The 23,970-nt window shown below is 32.2% G+C and overlaps 2 protein-coding genes across 2 annotated transcripts in view; both read left to right on the top strand.

Annotated features, from left to right (window-relative positions):
• LOC127714863 (peptidyl-prolyl cis-trans isomerase D-like) overlaps window positions 1-7,090 on the top strand; it is a 48,675-nt gene extending 41,585 nt beyond the window's left edge. The window contains exons 5-11 of the mRNA XM_052220897.1: window positions 2-124; window positions 1,630-1,745; window positions 2,965-3,054; window positions 3,275-3,332; window positions 5,480-5,566; window positions 6,354-6,396; window positions 6,790-7,090. Coding sequence (XP_052076857.1) covers window positions 2-124; window positions 1,630-1,745; window positions 2,965-3,054; window positions 3,275-3,332; window positions 5,480-5,566; window positions 6,354-6,396; window positions 6,790-6,881 — 609 coding nt within the window. The 3' untranslated portion in view covers window positions 6,882-7,090. The remainder of the gene's footprint in view (window position 1; window positions 125-1,629; window positions 1,746-2,964; window positions 3,055-3,274; window positions 3,333-5,479; window positions 5,567-6,353; window positions 6,397-6,789) is intronic.
• A 9,027-nt stretch (window positions 7,091-16,117) lies between these two features.
• LOC127714861 (neuronal acetylcholine receptor subunit beta-3-like) lies at window positions 16,118-23,395 on the top strand (the record flags this gene model as incomplete). The annotated part of the gene is made up of 6 exons (XM_052220895.1): window positions 16,118-16,375; window positions 17,646-17,690; window positions 19,294-19,403; window positions 20,165-20,486; window positions 21,245-21,467; window positions 22,580-23,395. Coding segments are annotated over 6 exons (1,752 nt in total), but the record flags the coding sequence as incomplete, so codon positions are not given.
• Window positions 23,396-23,970: the final 575 nt, after the last annotated feature.

The raw sequence follows: 23,970 nt of genomic DNA, 5'->3' as shown, positions 1-23,970 counted from the left end.
GGAGTGTAAAATTGCTGACTGTGGTGAGATAGCACTGGGAGAGGATGATGGTTTTGTGAAAGATGACGGCAGTGGTGATATTTATCCAGAATGGCCAGAAGACTCTGGAGTTGACTTTGAAAACGTTTGTATTTTGATAAATGAATACTGTTTTTGTCTGAATTAAAAAAATAAGATTACATAATTAAGAGAAGGCCAGAATAATATGAAATTGAAATGATTTGTGTTATTTTATAGTTCTAGTCATGTTTATCTTAGTACCTTTTTATGTAAGAAAAGAATAGTCATTATTACTTATGATTGGGGTTTCTTAAGATAAACATGACCACATTGTTGAATTTAATTCTACTGCTAAATTAAAGAGATGTCTATGAATTCATCCTTTAGTGCCAATACTAGTTTTCAAAATATCTAGTACTTGCACTAACGATTTTGCTGATTATTTGATAAAATCTTATTTTTGGCCGGTTAGGAAAAAGTCTAAAACTGACTTATAGTATTGTGATGTTGGGCAGATGGGGAACAGGTACCAGTCTTGTTATGATTCAACTTTTTTTCTAGGGGTAATGCCCCTTTGAACTTAGAATTTTGGCCTATATATACTACATGTACTGCAACAGTTTGTCATCACAAATCCTCTGAAACCACACAACATAATTTCATGAAACTTTTGTTAATAGATAATAAAGACATTTTATGTAGATGTACATGTCAACAGGATATTATGATTCAATTTTATGCCCCTGTCTTACGTGATGGGGGCATTAAGTATTACCCTTGACCGTCTTTCCATCTTTCTGTCCTTCCGTCTCTCTGTCTGTCCATTCATCCCATTTTCGTTTGTTTGAAGCTGGAGCAGGGGCATTCGTGTCCTCGGACACATTTTTTTAAATTTTTCTAAGAGTTAAGCCCCTTTGAACTTAGAATTTTGGCAAAATATACTACTGTAACAGTTTTGTCATTGCAAATCCTCTGAAACCACACGACAGAATTTTATGAAACATTGTAGCTAATAAGGTCCTAATATTTTAAAGTGCATATTTTTAGCAGTTGACTTTTGTAGGAGTTATGAGTCTTTGGTGAGATTTTGTTTGCCCAGTGACGAAGTGGGGGATGGGGTTTGTGAGCATGCTTTCAAAGGTTCTTTAATTCTTTATGCAACAAAAATCTCATTTATGCTATAAATAGTTGTATATTAAATATCACAATTTTCTAATGACTGATATGGGTAACATGTAAACACAGATAATTGGATGAATATATGTAAAACAAATAATTGAGCACGAATGAATTCCTTATCCTGGTGCAATCAACACCTTTGAAAAATTAAATCAATGAAAAATGGCACAAATGATATATCTTAAATACAGCAATTGGTGCAAAAGGACTGCAGCCAAAATTAACATCCACGAAATTACAAATGTTTTGAATAAAGAAATGGAATTGAAAATGATGTTAATTTCAATTTCTACATAATTTGTTAGAAATGTATTGGAAAAACTTAGATTATCTTAATATGCAAAAATTTAAATTAGTTTTCACATATTTGATAAAAAGTTTCTATTCACACTGGAAACTGATACATCATTTGATTACTATATTAACCATGACTATCATATAACTTTGCAGACAGAAAACAAAGAGAAAGTTTTAACAATGATCACCTCAATCAAAGGATTTGGAAATAACTTCTTCAAAGAGCAAAAAATCCAAGATGCAAAAAGAAAGTACAAGAAAGCATTGAGGTAAGGCAAATCTTCTAACAAATGACATCTCTGTATTTCTATACCCTCATTACTTATTATGCTGTGACAGTAAGTGGTGGAGCATGTTTTGTTACTCTTGTCTGTCATTCTGACCTTCTAAAATCAAATAGTTGTTCAAAAATGTTTCTGATATATTAGTAGATATTGATCTTTGTTTTGGTAGATTAGTATAAATGATATACTCATATATATAGACCCAATTTGCTTTTAGCCAGGTTGACTTATTTTTCTTTTGAACCTTATATATTTGTACATTAATGTATAATGAAGACTTCCAGATTGAGTTTGTGTTCTGCTTCAGTCTACCAACTTTTCACAGTTATTGCCCTTTGACTTGATTTTTTCTATAAAAATTTTAGTTGTCTAGATTTTTTTTTTCTGTAATGCCTATAGATTTGAAGCTGACTTTTAATTAGTGTATAGTGATGACTAACAGTGTTTGCATTTTATTTCAGTTTACAGACCTTTCATTGAATTGCTGTCTGGAAAATTGTACTTATCAGAACCATTTTATGTAATCCTTGCAAATCTGGGCTTAGTTTTGGTTCTGACATTAATATATGATGATGAGTTATGGGGTTTTATTCATTAAAAAAGGGGGATTTTCCAGTTTTCGGACAATAACTCAGAAATGCTTTCAGCAATTTTCATGAAACTTTGGTGAATTGTTTATATCTATTGACGTAAGCTCACTTTCGATTTTTATAAATTTTAGATTTTACGTTTCTGAGTTTTGGGATTTTATTCATAAAAAAAGGGGTGATTTCTCAGTTTTCCGGCAATATCTTTAAAGTGCTTTGAGCAGTTTTCATGAAACTTTGGTGACTGGTTATATCTGTTAAGATAACCCCCTTTTAGGTTTTTCATAAATTTCTGATATGACATTGAGAAGTTATTGAACTTTATTCTTAGAAAAAGCGACGGGCGTATCATGCGCTCATGGCGCAGCTGTTTATTCAAACAATTGTCATGTCTTTTTTTTTGTTTTTTTGTTGCATAAGATTTTTGATTGAATTAAGGATTTGCCAAGAAAAGCTTCAGCATTCATTGTACAATACTGTTTGTGAATGTGTGTATCTCTATTTATTGCAACATTTTGTATCTTCAACTCTTTTTAAAGAAATGACTGGATTTCAATGACTTTTTTATAGCATAGTTAGTTCATAACCAAGTAAATTGTTGATCTCTCTTTTCACAGATACTTAGAGTATGTAGAAGACAATATGGATCTGGAAGAAGATGAATCAAATATGGATAAACTGTACAATATACCTATAACATTAAATTTGTAAGTTTAGTTAGATACTGCATTTTGTATATTTTACTATGATAAAGATTTTTTGCATTACCTAACACTCATAAATGTCAAATATCAAGATCCTTTGGCCAACTATAAAATCTTATGTACACAGAAGTCTGTAGAATTAGACATGAATCTATAAGGACAGTTGTATTTCTCCTTGTCAATACATAATGATTTCAACTATTTTCAACTTTTTATCTTACAGAGCTGCATGTAGTTTGAAATTAAAAGAATACTCTGATGCCTTACAGCATTGTGATCAGGTAAAAATAGTGATTATATCATAGAATTTAGATGAAGGAGGTAATGTTAGGTGTCTTGATGTTTCTGCTGTAAACTATTGTGTCTGTGTAGTTATCATTCCAGATGCAGATCCAGGAAATTGAAAAAGAGGGAACTCTCCATCAAGGCTTCACTAGGAGTGAAACTTGTAAAAAGTCTATGCATTAACTATATATGTAGCTCCATAACAGAGGGCCCAGGTCCTCCCTCTAAATCTGCCTCAGCTTGATTGTCTTGAAGTATAATATTTCTCTGTTCAAGAATTAGGAAAGTAGGATAAATGCAAACTTTCTGAGAATATCCATCCTGTTTCATGCAAATATATAAAGAACAAGTATATCAAAGACACGGTTATATTGATCACATACTGTGTATGTATATAATTTTACTGTATTTTTGTTGATGGTGTGAGAATATTGCACTCTATTAGTCATTCCACTTTTATCATCAATTTTAAAGGATAGACAGGACAAAGATTGCCTTGAATTTAGTAATTTTCTTACAAATCTGAATTAGAAATATTTGCAGTTTTAATATGCTAACAATATCCTGTCTATCAGTGACGAATTCATAGTCCTTCACACTGCAATACTAAATTTTAACAGCTATGATAAAACTTTGAATCAAGATGTGACTTAAAATTCAACGATGGAGGAAGATAAAATTCTTTATACAGAAAACAAACATTAAAAAACAAAGAATCATTTGTATAGTAGATATATTATTCTTCCCTTAGTTTATTTATTTTGTATTTACATTGTGTCATAGGTCAAATTTATTTGTTCAGTGTATGTTCAATGGTGTTAATATGTCCTTTGATTGAGTTAAGCTATTTCAGTTGATATTTTATAGTGTGTCTTTCTATGTTGTGATGTTACACTATTGTTTCAGAAAAAGGGTGAAGGTTTGGTACTTTTAAAATGTTTAAACCCGCTGCATTTGTTTGCACCTGTCCTAAGTCAGGAATCTGATGTTCAGTAGTTGTCGTTTGTTGATGTGGTTCATAAGTGTTTCTCGTTTCTCGTTTTTTATATAGATTAGACCGTTGGTTTTCCCGTTTGAATGGTTTTACACTAGTAATTTTTTGGGGCCCTTTATAGCTTACTGTTCGGTGTGAGCCAAGGCTCCGTGTTGAAGACCGTACTTTGACCTATAATGGTTTACTTTTATAAATTTTGACTTGGATGGAGAGTTTTCTCATTGGCACTCATACCACATCTTCTTATATCTATATACTTGCATGTTTATCTAACCTTCATTCAAAGTATATAGATAAAAATTAAATAAGAAGCGTGTGATATTTTCCTGATGATTTTTATTGGAATGATATGCTTATTGTCTAACAAGTTTGACTACTGCTATTATACAAAAATAATTAAGAAAATTCTATTAAAAATTTGTGATCATAATATTAAATATAGGCAGACTGCATTTCTTACATACATGGAGTTTATGCATTGGACCTTACAGGCAATTGTAACATGAAATCTTTTCTGAAACCTCTGTTTATATTGTTGTTTATATATAAGCTAGGCTTACATCATCCCAGGCAAGTTAGCATCCATTCTTTTCATTTGCATCCTGAATATAAGGTCCTGATATATGCAAAATGTTTGCATTGTCAAAATATTAGTGTTTTCCAATAATTGTGTTAATTATGAAGAATGCTAACACTCAGTAGACCATTGATATTTGGTATTCTGTTGTAATACTGTGGATTCATTTATTTTCGTGGATACCAATTTTTTGAGAAAAACTTGCATTTTTGTGGATATTTGATTTCGTGGATTGCCAAAGTCTGCATACAACCTTAAAGAAAATGTGTAATTCGTTAAATATTTAGATTCGTGGTTTACCTGTACCTATGAAATCCACGAAAATTGGTATCCACCGAATAATAATGAATCCACAGTAGTATCCATAGTATATAATCCCTCAACTGTTTTTCATGGTCAGTGATTTCACTCTCTTCAAATGTTTTAGGATTTTAATAGTGTTCTTTTATAGTATTTGGAATGCTAATTTTTAGCACCTAAATAAATCATTTTCAAGAAGAATATGAGGCCTATCTCTTTAGTTCTATATTGATATGTTACATGATATAATATTTAAGTGAATTGTATTGTAGGTTTTACAAGAGGATGAAAAGAATGTAAAAGCCTTATTCAGAAGAGGACAGGCATTAAATGGTTTAAACAAATGGGACGAAGCACTGGTTTGTATTTTGCAAAGTTAATTTCACTGAATTGAATTTAAAATTATTGTTCGTGAATATTATATTTTGATTGTGTCCTTTTACACTTTACAAACATAGAATTCACACTTTATATATAAATTTTATGTGTCCAAAATGCTTTTCTGGATTTACCTTCATCAGGAATGTTAAAAGCCAAAAAGATTTAAAAGTACCAAATACAAGTGGCTTATCATTGGTGTCAACACTCTATCCACATTATATAATGCCAATGGTTACCAGAAAGATGACAATTTCACACTATGTATAGCCATTTAATGTATGTTCACAATGCTGCATTGCTGAAAATATCCTAACTTCTTAACCGATCTTTTTTTACCATAATATGTTGAAGATTAACAGTTGATCTAAGAAAATTGCAAATGTCTGACAGAGGTTGTAGCTAAAGATTGTGTACAGTTTTTATAGTGTATTGTTATGCACACAGACCTCTCACTTTGTAAATGGTGTAAAAACTACTTGAAAGAATATTGCTTATTATAGATTTTTAATTCTGCAGCCCTCTCATATCTAAGCATACATAAGAATGACATTTTGCTATTTTCCAGCTAAATCAACAGTATTTAACCCAAGGACATAAATTTTATTCATATCAAAATAAAACAAATAAGTTTTTAAATACATTAAGTTTTTAAATACATTAAATTTTTAAATACATTAAGTTTTTAAATACATTAAATTTTTAAATACATTAAGTTTTAAAGTGCACAATAGTAATTGCTTTATACATCTCTTTTCATTTGTACAGGAGAGTTTAAAGCAGGCAAGTCAAGTAGAACCAACCGATAAAGGTGAGTTTCATAGTGTAGCTGTTGTTCAGTTATATATATATATATATATATATCTTCATGACTAAATGTTCAGTCCATATCTATTTTATTTGGATAAATATTGGATCAGCTCTTCAACGTTTGTAATAGGTTTTGGATTTTCAAATATTTTGACCTCAAGCATCATTGAAGAGACATTAATTGTAGAAAATACGAAAAATATTACTGTTATCTTTTCAACAAAGGAAATGTTTTTTTTTTTCTGAAATAAAAAAAAACAATATTTGTAAATAAGGGGAGATATTATTCAGATTCATGGAACATGATTTACCTCCCTTTATATTTCTTGTAGTCCGTATTCTAAAAGTTAAATTTTCGTTTGTTTATATATGATTTGATTCTTTTTTTTTGCAGGTATTCTCAGTGAAATGGCAAAAACAAAGAAACTAGTAGATGCATACAAAGCAAAAGAAAAGAAAATGTACTCTAATATGTTTGCATCTTGAAAAGTTGGTACACAAATAGTTGAGTCTTCACAACATGCATACTTTCTTCTAGGACATTGGAATAAGCATCAAAACCAGAAGTGATTCAGTTAGCATTAGAACAAAGACAATGATTTAGACAGATATATATTATAATGTCCTGTCGTCACCATTGTCTTTCAGTTGTATAAAACTAACAAACAAAAAAGTAATAAAAAAGTAACCCGTCATTGTGTGTTCTGTTTATGCTTTCATGTTTTATAGGATGATTTTCAGTGTTGATGTGTTAAGGATTTTGATAGTGAACCAGTACAATATAAGGCAGAGTTTTTAAAATGCTTACTTAAAAAATGAAATACTGTGGATTCAATTATTTTTTGTGGGTACCAATGTTCGCGGATCAACAGTCGGGGGCGTTACTTAAATAAGTTATATTTTTTAATTACTTATATAGGTATTTTTTGTTTTTAAAACTTATTAAATTACTCAATATAGTTATTTTAAATTTCATTAGAAGCATGAACTAAATGTAGTTTTTATGAATTTTGACATCATTTTATTAAACAAAATTAAGAATTCATTAAATTTGAGAGGAGTAAAGAGATAATGGGTTATTTTAAAAATAATGACAAAAATATTACTTGTATAAGTTATTTTATACATCTTTGACAAAATTTGTTAAAGCTAGTAAACAATATGAATGAACACCCATAAAATTATTTTTTACAAAAGTTACTTATATAAGTAATATTTAAAAAAGCCTCGTTTTAACATAACTTATATAGGTAATTTTAAAAGGTACTTGTTCAAGTAATGCCCCTGACTGATTAAGGAAAAAATTGTACTTTACGTTTAAATTCGTGGTTCATCTGTTCTTATGAAATCCAAGAAAATTGGTATCCAACGATAATAATGAATCCACAGTAACTCTTTTTAAATTTTGTGTGTCCCAAGCTTTTTTTCTGGATTTACGTACATATGAAACGCTCAAACACAAAATTTGAAAGCGGAGAATTTATAAATGCTTGCATACATAAGGTGCTATATGACTAAAAGGGACCAAAAAGGAATAGCCAAATCTTTTTAATTTTAAAATGAAATAAGGAATTGTGGTATGATTGCCAATGAGACAACTATCTTCCAGAGACTGAATGATGTAGATGTTAACAACTATAAATCTCTGTATGCTGATCAACAATGAGAAAACCCATACCGCATAGCAAGCTATAAAAGCCCCTGACATAACAAAATATAAAACAATTCAATTGAGAAACCAAACACCTGGTTTATCTACAAAACAACAATAACAAACGACAACCACTGAATTTCAGGCTCCTGACTTGGGACAGGCACATACAGAATGTGGCAGGGTTAACCATTGTTGGTGGGCGCCCAAACTTCCTTAATGTTGACCTTAGATAAATTTGGCTATTTTTTTAGGTCTTTTTTGGTCATAAAGCTCTTCAACTGTTTAGGTTATTATAAATTCTGATATGACATTCAAATTCAAATATTCAGCTTTGAGCGTTGCTGATGAAGGTAAATCCAGAAAAGCGCTTCTGACACATGAAATTTATAACATGTTGTTTTCATTTTTTACAGCACTGGGTGGATAACTCTGCTGGTGGACTATCAGTCCCCAAGGGTATCAACAGATCAGTAGTCAGCACTTCGTTACTGACATGATTTATAACAAACTTTTCTAAAATTGTCTGTTAATATGTTTTGAAATTATAAGAAACTAAGGGTTCAACTCCCTCAGGCCAAGATATCCTTAAAAAAATTTTGCTATTTTTTTTAGGTCCTTTTGGTTGTATAGCTCTTCAACTGTTTTAAAAGGATATGAAAGATTCTTGGCTTTCAAATATTCAGCCATGAGTGTTCCTGATGAAGGTAAATCCAGAAATGGCTTCAGACGCATGAAATTTATAACGTGTTCTTTTCATTTTTTACATGATGGAACAGTGGTGAAACGAACAACATAATAACAAACTATAAAAATCATTTGGAAAGGGCTGGACTCATCAGATCAGCTTGGCTCATAAGGTCTTCTTTGCCTGTTGGAGTCGGAACCTTGGTTTTCTTTTTAATTTCTAAATTTTAACTGTGAAAATTGGCCTTATTAACAAGAAAATGTGACAACGGTCTTAAAGTTGAATTTCCCAAGTTATGAGAAAACATTAACTTTGCTGATCATGATACAATATCTAAAGAAAACTTTATATCATTGATTTGATTTATTTTGTTTATATAGATTTATTATTCCTAAATCAAAATTCCCAAGCCCAAAAGGTTTACAATTTAATGTGTTAGAATTAAAACTGTATCCGCCAACATCTTGTCTTACTGGTCATTTGTCAACTGTTTCACAAGAATATACAGTGTTCCAGCTAGGTCGTTTTCACAGGGCGGTCCACCCGCCCTTTCCCGAGTGCCGCCCTGTGCCCTTTTTACAGTTTGCAGGGCACCCTGCCTTTTTTGAAGATAGATTGGTATATATGACCCCCCCCTTCCAAACATTAAAATAAGGGATACGAATTAGGAATTAACAAAAGAGGGTGTAAATGATTGATATAAACAAAACAATAGAACATGTAACACACATGCACGACCTTAATTAAAATTCTAAATAGGATTAATAGAAAAACACAAGATGGCATATGGCATATAGACAATACCTGATGTCGAAGTCAACCATTAGAGGTGACTATCAGTTAGAACTCTAACTACCGGTAGATCATTGGTTCAAATTCAGATTGAACATCTAATATACCTCATTTGGTCTTTGATGGATGGAGAGTTGTCTCGTTGGCAATCATACCACATCTTCTTATATATTTTATAAGGTATACTATTTAACCACATAATTCGAATTTGATGCTAATTATTCAGTCAATATTCGTCAGTACCAACAGGGACTAACATTTACATTTCATCATAGAGAAATATATGAAAACATTTTTAAAAGACCATGGGCCGAAAAAACCAGCTTTTGTGCCATCTTATTACTTGATACATATTGGCAGCTTGTAACTATATGGGGATATTGATACGAGTAATAGTAAATGTGAGGTTTATATCGGAGTAACCACAACCCAACTACAAAATAACCGAAAGACATGCAGTCTTTAACAAGAGATAGATGTTTATCCAATATGGCAAGCTCTAATTCTTGTTGAGTCTATAATAGTTTATTAAAATGAGTGGAGGTTGATAAGTTTTCCTTGTGAAGCTTTATTTTTAACTGCATTTAATACTTCATACAAATTATGACAGGAAGAGTCATCAACAATTCAATTTTCAGATCCATGTTTTTTATTTTAATTTGAAGATCGCTGCAATTTCCATTTTACTGGTATAAATAGAAATAAAACTATAAATGTAGGGTATCAGTCGATGAGACAGTAACCATACAACACAAAAACATCTAGACCTCAAAGTACGGGTGTTTATTTATATCCTCTCCTACCCATTAAATATGATTTCATTCACCCTTTTTTAAAGAAATTTATTGACTAAAAATTGGATGAGGCATTTCCGAATTATAGGACATTTTGTTTGCATTTAGAACTAATTGAACTGCATCTGAATACCGAAAAAATATATGAGGTACATATACAGAGATACAATCAGTAAAACTTATGAAACAGATCTGTTAACTTTTACAAAATATTTCTCCTCTGAAACTACAGAGCCAAATTTAACCAAACTTTGGAGACGATCATCATTGGGGTATCTAGTTTATAAAATGTGTCTGATGACCCGTCTGCCAACTAACATAGCCAACATGGCTACAAAGTATAACATAAGGGTCAAAATTAATGCATGTTTTGTCTTTTATCTTTAAAACTGCTATGAATAGCAGGGGCAGATCCAGCCATTTTTAAAAGGGGGGTTCCAACCATATGTCCCCATTCGAAAGCATTGATCGTCAAAAAAAAGGGTTCCAACCCCCGGAATCCGCCACTGAATAGAGACAATCTGACTGGGGCAGAAATGTTCATTATGATGAGATCTACATATTGTCCATCCACATCATAACTGGCATACAGCTTCTTATAGAAGTTATTGCCCTTAAATGACAAATTTTGCGATTTTTTTTCGAATTTGACTATCACCTTAAAGTATTTGATAGATAGAAACATTCAATTGCAAAAATGATCAGCAAGGCAAGATCGGAAAGTTAGTTCATTGCAGTTTGAAATGGTCCGAAGACTCCTTATTGAATTTATTGCCCTTTAATGACAATTTTTACCCATTTTGCTTTTTTTTTTATCTTTAATATCTTTGAAATAATAAAAGATGAATGGAAACTTAAGTAAGCAAAAATGATCAGCATGACATTAAACAAGATCTACAAATAAGTCAACATAGTCAAAAACGTTCAATGGGATCTTTACTGACGATTTAATCCATTTTTAGTGTTTTTGTCCATGATTTTAAAATATCTAGTAGGTAAATAAACACTTTAAACAGCAAAAATGATCAGCAAGATCTAAAAATAAGTCAACATAGCAGAAATCGTATGCTGACTCCTTATTGGAGTTATTGCCCTTTAATGACGATTTTTGCATTTTGCCTAATATCTATAAAACTATGATAGATAGATTAAAAACTTTAATAAGCAAAAACAATCAACAGAGAAATTAAGTGCCCGAAATCATATCATTATATTCTTTTTTTTAGTTATTGCCCTTTAATGACGATTTTTATCCGATTTTGCATTTTGCCTAATATATTAAAAAACTATAATAGCTTATTAAAAAATTTAGATAAGCAAAAATGATCAGAAAGACAAGATCTACAAATAAGTTAACATGGCCGAAATTATCAGTCGACTCCTGTAATGGGTACATGTCAGTCTGGCAGGTTTAATCTGACCTTGACCTCATTTTCATGGTTCATTGGTCATTGTTAAGTTTTTGTAGTTTGGTCTGTTTTTCAAGTACTATTAGCAAAAGGTCAACTATATTCGACGTATGGGAGAATTGTAAGGTGTATATGTCTGTCTGGCAGGTATCATCAGACCTTGACCTCGTTTTCATGGTTCATTGGTCAATGTTAAGGTTTTTGTGTTTTTGGTCTTTTTTTCAAGTACTATAAGCATTAGGTCAACTATTTTCGGTGTAAGGAATAATTGTAAGATGTAAATGTCTGTCTGGTAGGGTTCATCTGGACCTTGACCTCATTTTCAAGGTTCTTTGCTCAATATAAAGTTTTCGTGGTTTGGTCTGTTTCTTGTATACTATAAGCAATTGGTCAACTATATTTGGTGTATGGAATGATTTTAAGGTATAGTTCTGGCTTGGTTTATCTGACCTTGACCTTATTTTCTCTGATCCTGTTAAAGTTTATGTGATACTGGTAGTAAAACTTTATATTTGGGACTATCAACATAAAATCAATGGTCAGTAAAGCAGGCAAGACATTTCAGCATGTGCACTCTTGTAAGGGTTTTTGCATATTATCTTGAAAATCATAAAAGATAGATAGACACTTTAAAGAGTAAAAAAAAGATCAACAAAATAAGTTAAAATGGCCAAAATCGTCAGTCGACTCATGGGAGTTCTTGCTGTTTAATGACATTTTTTATCAATTTGTTTACTACTGTTATAGTAGTCTCAGATAGGAGTGATTTCCCTTAAATGACAATATTTTACCATGTTCTATGCTTTGGGCAAAAAATTAAAGAATATAGACAGAAATTGTAATTGAAAAAATAATCAGCAATACAAGATAACAAAAAAGAGATTTTTGTCAAGAATACTACTAGTATTCTAGTCAACGATGTTGGAGAGGGTCCATTGTTGAAGTTGCTCATAGACTAAGGTGAGCGACAAGGCTCTTTAGAGCCTCTAGTCTTTATGTAACCTTATTACTGAAGTTGCAACGTACATGTATTACATTTGAAATAGTTTTGTTTATTGACCTCGAACATTTCAATGTATTGTCTCATTGACCAAACATGTTTCGTTTATATATATTTATGCACTTATGGTGTCTTTCAGAGTACACTCTTTTTATTTAAAGTTCGTCAAACAATTTCTTAAACGATGACAAAATTTGAAGTTCCTTTAGAAATAAAGCGGATTTATGTTATCAAATAAAACCATATTACATTATTATTGATTTAAATCCTGTTGCTTGAAGTTCAGAACATATATTTAAAAGCACACAGCTCTATTGATCTGAATCTCAATCAAAAACATGGAATTACATTTATAACAATACATTTTTTTTAAGTTTCATTAGGGACAACGTCTGTTATTAAAATACTAAACAATTGCTAACGTATTATTGACTCGCTACAAAAAAGATTTGTTGATCACTATAATGAGAGAATTAAAAGCAAACACCACTTTGATATTTTGCTTTTTAATTTGTCAAAACAGATAAAATATTCACATAACAAAGAACTATATTTGCAATTATAGAGACACATATTTTAATTGCTTTCGTCTCTCATTTACAGCTAGTGTAGGTATCACGGTACTTGTTAAAATTGTTATATCATGTGACGGTTATAAAATAGCAGGAAAGTTAAAAGATTGTGAGGAAGTAACATTTCCAAGAGTATATATAGGCCTATATACAAATTGAAATATCATTGCTTCAGAACGTTACAGCAATTTGGCGTATAAAAAACTTGGCAGCAAGAGTGGTGTTATTCATCCTTTTATTTATCGTTTTAATAAGATGACCTTGCTGATAAACAAATCTTTTTTAGTAGATCAAAGTTATTATTTTCTGCAGCGATTTATCTTTTTGGGGACTATTTGGACCAAACGGGCGTATTACTTGCCAGACTTGAGGCATCATTTTTCACATATCGCACACTTACTAGTCTAAGAGTATGATTAGATTGATTTACTTAGTACTCAAAAGTTTATGCGGTATTGAGATTCACTAAAGGGAGCTCCCGTTTGATTTTGAAGTATTTTCTTGTTTGACATTTTAGAGTTACGGGATTTTATCTGTCAGACTTGGGTTACTTTTTCACACGTTGTACTCTAGGAGATTTACTTGAAACGTTACACAATTGTTATTATAATTGAATTGTGAAAGTTTTTTTATTTTGAAAATTTTCCGATTTTTATTCTACAGTTCAATGGCACCTTAAACGTTTTTTTTTTTCAAATGTCACACACGAGATCTAGTATGCCTGGATTAAATATTACTACAAACTTTACATTGTTGTTTGGATTAGTGAATCAAGGACGTATAACTAGCATACGTCCTTGGGTGAATGTAGGCTCTCTTTTGATTTCGAAAATTGTCAGGTCTGGTGTTCGAAAGTTATGGGAATTTAACAGTTATATTTTAGGCAATGTTTATATGTCTTAGGAAACCATGTAATATTTTTCTACCTGACTGTTTTATTGACTTCTGATGAAAAACCGTCTAAACATTTTATTTTGTTTTTCAATTATTCCAATATGCAAAAGAAGAAAAATATGCTCCCGGCACAGAAGTTTATTTTACTTAAAATAATGTTATATATGATGTTTTGAAATTACCGTTTAAATGAAATGAAATTATCAGGTGGTAACCAGATTCATTCGAGTAAGTCGTAGGGTGAATGAAATCGTTAAACTTGTAACGTCGTGACGGCATCACACAGTAAAATCTTAGTTTTCGTGGTTTTTTCATACATACTCTATTTAAAAAAAACTCTGAAATACTGCCAGACCGACTTGCATGAATTTTCACGTTAGGCATCATCCTTTTCGGTCTGGGTACGTACACCAAGCGCGTGGAGTACACCGACGTTATATAACAGGTAACGGTACGTCATTATTAGAAATGACGTCACTGGCATTGCATTCATCAGGATGGACTTAGCAGTTTGCCTTTTCATCTTGCACATCTATACTGGAAGATGTTTAGGTTTGTATTCGAAATGAAAATACTTAAAAAAAACGTTAAAAGTAGTTATCAGGACCAGGAGTGGATCCAGGGTCTGAGGAAAAGATTTTTTAACGATTTTAAGCAAAAAAATAATATTTTCGTTAATCAAAAAGAGAGCAAACGCACTCTACGCCACCTAGAATCCACCACTGGTAATTTCAGCCGAATTTTTAAGGTTGAAATATATTGCGCAACAACTTTCAAAAATTTGTTTTAAATGCTCTCTGACATACGCTAAAGCCTAAACAACATTACAAAAATAAGGAGATCTGATATGATAGGTAATGCGACAACTATCTTTAACGTTAAAGTCCAAGGGCCAAATATGCGAACAATTTGTTTATTCTATGTTCAAAACTCGTAAAACCATGGAATACAAGTTTGTAAACCAAGAGGAAAAAACGTAGGGAATCGCATGAACACTAAACGACAGTGAAAGATCATCTTGCTATGCGAATCCAGATTCAGTAAAAATCTCATGATAGGTAAGAAGACCAAAATCTGCAAATTTACAGAGCAGACAACAGAGTATTCTAGTGTCTAAATAAAGATTTAGGACCGCGAAAACATCGCATCGGTCAACTTATATGTGTGATGCTGATCGTGTTGACTAGGACTGCTGGTGGATTTTTTTTTTGCATAAAGAGCACGTCCCTGTTAATGAAGTCAGTATATGTGAACATGCACAATCATATATCATTGTTTACACACGCTATACGATGTGCCACAACAGATGGCAATTTTAGGAACATGTACGAAATATAGTCAAATCAAAGTCGTACTTCTCAGGTTTATACTAAATTAAACTATAAGTCAATATTTTGAACATGTTGATAACTGAAACCTGTCACTGTTTTTGTCATTCGTGGCTAGCATTTATGTCTTGAATTTTTTTCTCCAAACCCATCTAAAACGATTTCATTTCAGTTCTATTCGTGGGTTAAAATTCTAATTTATACAATAAGACTTCACACAACACCACGCTACATGGATACTTAAAGAAATTCAACAATCACGAATAAGTGGCAAAATCATATATGGTCAATGTCCTCTAAAAACTTTCAATTTAACCTGAAATTGATATATCTTTCAAGGTTTAGAAATTGAATCTTTATAAAAATAAGAAGATGTGGTTTGATTGCCAATGAGAAAACTCTCCACCACAGACCAAAAGAAGTAAAAGTTAGCAACTATAGATCACCGTACGACCTTCAACAATGAGCAAAACCAATACCGCAAAGCAAGCTATAAAAGACTCCGAAATGACAAATGTAAAACAATTCGAGCCAGAAAACTAACAGCCTGATTTATGTACAAAACAATAAACGAAAAACAAATATGATATAAAAATTCTGATTTGCCAAAATTTTAAGAATCGCAAAACCATTTCAAGTCACTTGCAACAAAAACTGTATAGTGTTGGGCTGTACGAAATTTCAATATGTTCTACTACATTTTATTATAATGGTTTAGGTGCGTTCAATGGAGAAGCAACGCTTATGGATCAGGTACTGTCGGGATATAATCCAGCTGCTAGACCTAGAACTAACGCTGCAGAATCAGTTATGGTCGATGTAGGATTCTACTTAACTCGTCTTGATCATACGGTACGTCAACTTCAACTATTATGACTGATATATATTAAATGTCTGTACCACACACTCCCACTCCCCCGGCCTTTGACCGAAAGAATTATAAAACGAAACACTAACACATTTAATATTAAAGTTATATGATACTTCAAATTAAAAAAAAAAGTTGAATATGTTTTATATACTTGAATAGCCAAGTTTTACTACGAAACACGTTTACATGGACTTTCTTTTAAAAGAAAATCCTTTATCCTATCGAAATCTTCAGAAATGTCCTGCTATTGAATTATTGTCTTCCCGTACTCTAATTCGCCGATTGCTTTTCCGTATGCAGTGAGCCTAACCACGAGACCTCACGTTAGTACTTCGACAACCGCACAGCGCAAGTGCGAGAGAAAAACCGTGATGAAAGAACGTGTAAGTTAGATAGTTTTACAAAAAAATCATTTTCAAAATAAATACCAATTCGTAATAAATGTAAAACGTCGTGCATGGAGCACTTAGTTTAGTATATATATACATGCATTGGTTAAGTAATTCATTAACATTATAATTTTAAGAAACTCCTTTCATATGACTTTATCAAACGAAGGCCCGGGGGGGGGGGGGGGGGGTGGGTAAATAATATATCTGTAAGTGTTTGAGTCTAATTGCAAATATCAGATTTTTTGTTACCGTTAATTGTATTGATTTGTTACAGAAAGATTTTTTCTCTTTTAGAAGTATTTTTGTTTAAATCGGATCAATCAATTAGAAAAGGTGACATTAATTTATCAATCATATTTGCCATTCCATTTTATTTGAGCACATATTATTTTATACTATGGTAAAGTAAAGTTTTCGGAAAAACATGGGAACCGTTATATAATGCAATTTAACACTCAACTGTGGAGCAATTGCTGGCGCTATTTTGCGGGTTCTGAATTGGATTGTTTTATATGTCTCAACGTTGATATTTGAGTGCGTTAATTTTTTTTCATGTTTTTATTTTTGTACAGTGTCAGCAAACATTGCATAATATGTCTAGGTCCCTTTTTAACATAAATTAATTATTGTTAATATTTTTTGTGGGGAGGGAGAGGTAACTTAAATTTTGTTACGAGTCTTTGGTACATATGTAACTAACTTTGGTGAGTTTCGCCGTGGTAATTGATTCCAGTTTAGTAATTAATGTACAAGAGTTATTTAATGTCAGGGTCATGCGATCCGTCAATGAGAATCTGAGTTTTAGCCTTGTATATTCTATTATCTATCTATGATCCAATCAAAATTTACATTTTTTCAGGATTTGCGGAATAATAAAATGATAACAACGGGTTGGCTTGTTGTGGTACGTACCAATTCTGATATTATAATACCAAAAATACTCTAAAAATCCCAGACGAATCTGGAAAATGACTCAGTGTACACTAATCTGAAAATAAATCACTTTTTATGTCTAAGGATATATCATGAAAAAAATTATCAAATAACTTGGAACACGGCCTTCTCTTCAGAACATGCCACATAAGTATAAAAACGAGTTCTCAAGAACTGCGATCGGAAAATTAAGACATGCGCCTGTGAGATGGACCACAACTAGTACCTTATGTATTTATTTCACCACAATTCGATTTCTAATTGTGAGTATTCATTGAAATAAATACGTCGTCAGGGGCGTAGCTAGACTAAAATGATGTGCACGCCTATCTAAATTTTTTGGACCATTTATGTAGAAATTGATATTTTTTTCGGTTTTCGGTCATAGGAGGGTTAAAAGAGGTGCTACATAGGACTTATAGACAATTAATGAATGCAAAAATATTTAGAATTCTTTTGAATAGGGTAAATCATGGTATATTGAATACATAAGCAACACATTTTTGTGAGACAGAATTTACTCAAAATTGTCCAAAATCTGCTCTTCGGGTCTTATCAGAAACGAACTTCTCCATTACTTTGTCAATATTCACACTGAAATCCCGATGAATATGCATTAATGCTAGCGATGATAACATATCGTTATTCATGGTTGATTGTACATATGTTTTGAACCGACGTAGTACACTGAACAATCTCTCCGCGGTAGCACTTGTTATCGGGGTGCATTATCAACATAAGTGTTTATGAAAATCCCTACCCCGAAAAACAGTCAATTTGGAAACGTACACACGTCCTAAATCAAATTGTTAAAAACAGACCCGAGTTATCATTATACTAAATATTATGTAAATTACAACGTTTGAACCCGAATTTATCGTAACCCCATTCTGTATCCGTCTGTAGACTATTTATTTTTTTTGCCGTTATACTTTTGATTCAGACATGATTTCTACTAATGAATTGGACACAATTTTAAATTCATTTCCGCATACCCCTTCAAATCCATAGAGTTACCCCTGGCATATGCTATTCCACGATTTCGGGAAACGTTTTAAACACTCAGAGTGACTTGGAAGAATTAAAACAACATACCTCGCCGGGAAGTCAAAATTATTTACATCTTTCTAGTTGGATGTTAGTAATTGCATGTTAAATTCTGTCATCTGCAAATTGAAATCGTGCAGACTTGACATGTCTGGTACGGAGGGGTGTTGGCTTTGGAGGTCGAAACTGAGCTGGAGCTTGCATTTGCCTTTTCACTATCATGATTTGTTCTCTCAGACTCTGGCAAGGTTTGTTGGGAAATGGGTTCTTCTGAAGAATCTTTCGTTTCTGTTGAAACGGGTTTGTAAAAAATGTCAACAGTTTTCCATTTAGCCTTTTCACCTTTTTCGCTAAATTTCGACGTCATGTCGTGTTCAACGCCGGACATCTTATGTGCGTATAATACCAGAAACGTCATGATTTAAATAAATGGCCTGGTTGTGAACTTAACATTTTTGTAGTGAGTGGTTCATTTCTGATAAATGTGTTGTTTCCTTAAATACAAATGTGTATTTGGCTCTTTGTAGAGATGGAATGACGATTTTCTAAGATGGAACCCAATAGATTACAACAATATAAGTAAAATAATAGTCCCTACAGCTAAAGTTTGGAAGCCAGACCTTGCTTTAGATAACAGGTATAATCTTTTTAACGGTTTGCGTGATTGACGTAGCGTACGTGTCTGTACTAAAACACAAGGCATTATATATATAATCAGTATATATTTACCTCTATGACTTATCTATGCTTTATGGTTATGATTTCAAAAGATAAAATCAAAACTTGTGCACACTTATGTTTATCGTTGCTGCATTTCACTCACACAGTTCATGAAAGAGCAGCACACATGTTTTACGACAATTGATTACATTATTTATAATGCCTTTTCAACAGTGATTCGTAATTCTCAACGTTTAAATTTGAGTATTCCATAAATTACCGAAGATAAGAGTGTTATTCAGGACTGGAAATAATTATAAGTAACACGAACATTTCTTACAGTTAAAGCATATTAAATATTTAACAGTCGTGTCAAGCAGGAGATCAGCTAAAAACCAAAAAGTCAACTTCACAATATAAATTATGAAAAGAAAACTTTAAGAGATCACCATACTGTCCTCTGCTATTTATCAGTCGGCACGAAACATGTTCTTGGCTAAAACATCTAGAAAAATCCTCTCACGTGACTCCAAGATACTACCTAGTAATCCTATTTTAGTGAGGTGAGATTTGCACCAGTGTAAGGCGTTACCATTTTTTAATTTTAAAACAACTACTTTGAGACAAGTTAACTATATGTATGATGTCCGCAAAATCTGAAAAAAGTGACTGTGGTCTGGACATATCTAAAATATTCCAGTTAGATTAATAAAAGATTATTATTTTTATTACATTCAGTGCTGACGATTTGTACACTTCCATATACAACAGTGCATTCCAAGTTGTGATATACAGCAATGGGTCGATGATGTGGGAGCCAGGTGGTTCATTCAGCACTGTATGTTATTTTGATATTAGGTCGTACCCTTTTGATCATCAAACATGTGAGATCATCTTTACTAGCTGGCATTACACCTTAGATATGTTAAACTTGACATGTAGTGGAAACATCAACACAGATACATTTTGGCGAAATGGAGAATGGGAAATAGAGTATACCAAGCTGTTAAGACGAGAATGGTCAGCTGGAGGGAATACACTGGAGGATATATATCCAGAGGTAATATTTTTCCATTCAGATTAATTTTTTGTGTGTGTTTTATTGCAATACATATTCCCTTGTGGGTTAACTACTCATTAAACTTCTTTGGAATATAAAGATTATCTGCATATCTGGATAAAGGGTTATTGCTGGTAGCTAATCAACAAAAAGGGTCTAAACCTAGGGTTTCTGCATGAGACTGAAACAGTCAACCATGTGACACATGTTCTGGTTATCGTACATTTTACCCGTTCTTCCTTTCTCATTCGTGACTGTAAATTCAATTTTACGAAATTAAAGATCACAAAGACGTTAGTCAGTATAAAATTCTTGTCCTTCCGAAACACTGGCATTTTTTCAATGGGCTACCGATATTCAGTGTGTAGACCATGTGTTTCGTATTCGTCTACTTCAATGTTTCTTCTATTAAACAACAATTGTCTTCACGAAGAATATTGTGTTTTTTTCCGGCAGATAAAAAAAATTATAAAAAAGGTGTAGCGTTTTTGGTGCATCATTTACTGAACTGAGATATATATTCATAAAAAAAAAAGAGAAGAAAAACTTTTCGCCACCTGGAAGATTAAATGATCAGTAATAAAGATACCTTATAAAGCATACCATTGAACAATATTCGCGTTTTAGATTGTCAGGATTTACTTGTGCCAAAAGATATTGTATAACATCATCAATGTTCCAATTTTTCATTTTTCAAAAACTGACTAGTAATTTGTTTGCAAGTAGTCTAAAATTTAATCATTTTCCTATGTTTTTAGATTGTCATCCAGATTCACATGCGGCGGAAGATACTGTATTACATCATCAACATTGTATTACCATGTTTCTTCATGTCACTCTTGGTATTAATGGTGTTCCACTTACCACCGGATGCTGGTGAAAAAGTTTCACTTGGCGTTACGGTGCTGCTGGCATTTTCGGTGTTTCAGTTGATGATTGCTGAGAGTGTTCCATCTACATCTGATGCTACGCCAATGCTTGGTAAATTATATTAGTATGTTTCTCTTATGCAATGGGATGTTAATAATCCTTTTTAAAGTAATAATCTTAGCTGGTTTTATTCATCCTAGGTTTAAGTGATCGAATTTTCAATACCGGTAGCATATTACAGTTTTAAGTTTTAATCCAGAAACTTACAATTTTAGTCTTTCCAAGCTTAATGTTGGCATAATTTCGATAGAAAAATTTTCTAACTTTTCTTGATGTTCGTGTGTTTGGTGTAACTTATTGGATTTTTTTTATGTTGTTCGCAAGAAGAAGAATTTGTCATATTAAATGTTGTATCACGTATACCAACAGTGTTTTAAGTTATGTAAAGATTCGTTGAGGAATTTAAGTTGTAAAAAATCATGGTCGTAGGAAGAAGCGGCATACTATTACTTCAGACCCGACTGGTTATGTTATTGGCTATGGTTGTTGTAGCCGTTGTTGCAAGGAACCATTCTGAAAATTGAACAAAAACGTGATTTAATGAAATTCAAAATTATCGGAAAGGAAGAATTTACTAGTTAGTGTTGCTTGAAGTTTTTAGTTTTCTATGTTGTCTTTTGTAGACTGTTGTTTGTCTTTTAGTTGTTTTTGTTTTTAGTTCTGCCTCTTTTTTAATACTGTTTTTAATCATTTGGTATCTCGATTCAAACTGGGAAAATAGTAACTGTTTATTATTAACACCGTTCGATATTCCTTTTTGATCTTTTTATTATCTAATTGGAATGCCTTGTTCATGTTCCAGTTGATAACTCAAAGGTATACCTACCGGTGATTTTTATTTTTGACTTTTTTTTTAATTGTACGGACTGAACTGTTCAGTATGTCGATAAATGTTGTCCTGAATACTCCCTGTGACTGTAGTCGTCGATTTTAAATTTAAAGTCGGATTAGTCAAAGCTTAACTAAAAATTCATATGAATGTATTGATAAATAAATGACAAGAAAATAAGAAAAATAATGAAAAATCAAGAATATCAGTCAATAATGTAAAATAGAAAATACTGGAGTATCAAATCTAATGCATGAATGCCTTTACAAAACAATGTTTTTTTCTCTCTAACTCACAAGTTTGTGTTGATAAATTAATTGTTTGTTGATTTCAGAAATATATTTGCTGTTCTTTATGGCTGAATCAACGTTTTCTGTTGCCGTTTCAGTTCTTGTACTGAATCTTCATCTCAGAACTGAATATAAACCTCCTCCTGATTGGTTGAGAAAACTTGTTTTACATTGGATGGCGAAAATGTTATTCATGAATGTCAGTGAAACAAACAAAGTAGTTCCAGAAAACAAAGATTCAACCTATTCTAAAGATTTTGCTTCTAGTTCAATGCCTGAAGTCCACATTGACAGGAAAGAAAGTAAGATAATTAGAAACTTTCGCACGGACCATACACACGATCTGCATCCGCATGAACTGCAAACGCATGAACTGCACCCGCATGATCTGCATCCGCATGAACTTCATCCGCCATCGACTATACCGCCCAACATTAATATTGAAGAGTCACATTCCTCTGAATTTGGAGTGAAAGAGCATTCAAGTTCACATTTTCATACAGTGCATTCCCCGGTATCTACTAAGGTACATTTCGATGACCATTCAAATATTTCCCCTCAAGTTGAAAAGTCGGCTATAAAAGTTATGAAAAGTCTTGCCAATTTAAACCATGTACCTAAGAACCAGTCTCGCATAGAATTCATGAACCTGATAAAAGATACTTACAGAGATTTGTGTCAGCAACGTGCAGACGATGAACTTGAACTGTTATTTGAAAATGAATGGAAGAGGATAGCCAGGGTTGTCGATCGGTTCTTCTTTCTTATAACAAGCACCTTTATAGTTATATCGTCTATAGCAATTTTTGCTGTAATACCATACGGTCATACTGATTAATAAATAGATTTTTGAGTTGTAAGTGTGTTAACGTTGTCTCATTGACGTAAATCTCACATCTTTTATCGATTTTTCCCTTTTAAATTAATTTACTTAGATCGTTTCAAGTGGTGTGAACTATCTTTTTATTTAAATTGGGCCTATACGGGGAAAAATTCTTGACTGAATGTTTCAATTTTGTGCCAAGTTGATTTGTTGGTACTAAAATGGTATCGGAGTTTGGTGTGATATAACCGTCTCATTAAACTGTCTTTAAAATTTGTAGAGGAATGGTGTAATAAAGGGCCTGACAATTTTCAGTCAACATGCCCATCATTGGAAATAGAACTACTCGTTACTTTGATAATCAGAATCTAAAACATTTCATTTTCCCCCGGCATGAACCTTGGTATGATTTCAAGACTGAAATTTGAAAAAAAGTCAATCAGCTAAAATAGGTATTACAAATATATCGCAACATCTACGTATAATTTTACTATTGATTGCACGGTTTATCAAAAAAAAATTTACATCACACATGAATAACTGACAGTATATAAACAAATTTAAACTGCTTTTATACACAGACAGCAAGGAAGGCTTTAAATGAGCACACAA

This window comes from Mytilus californianus, unplaced genomic scaffold, assembly GCF_021869535.1.
Source record: "Mytilus californianus isolate M0D057914Y unplaced genomic scaffold, xbMytCali1.0.p SCAF_9, whole genome shotgun sequence".
Taxonomy (NCBI): domain Eukaryota; kingdom Metazoa; phylum Mollusca; class Bivalvia; order Mytilida; family Mytilidae; genus Mytilus; species Mytilus californianus.
Note: the sequence above shows the minus strand (reverse complement) of the source record. Positions and strands in the feature narration are given on the sequence as shown.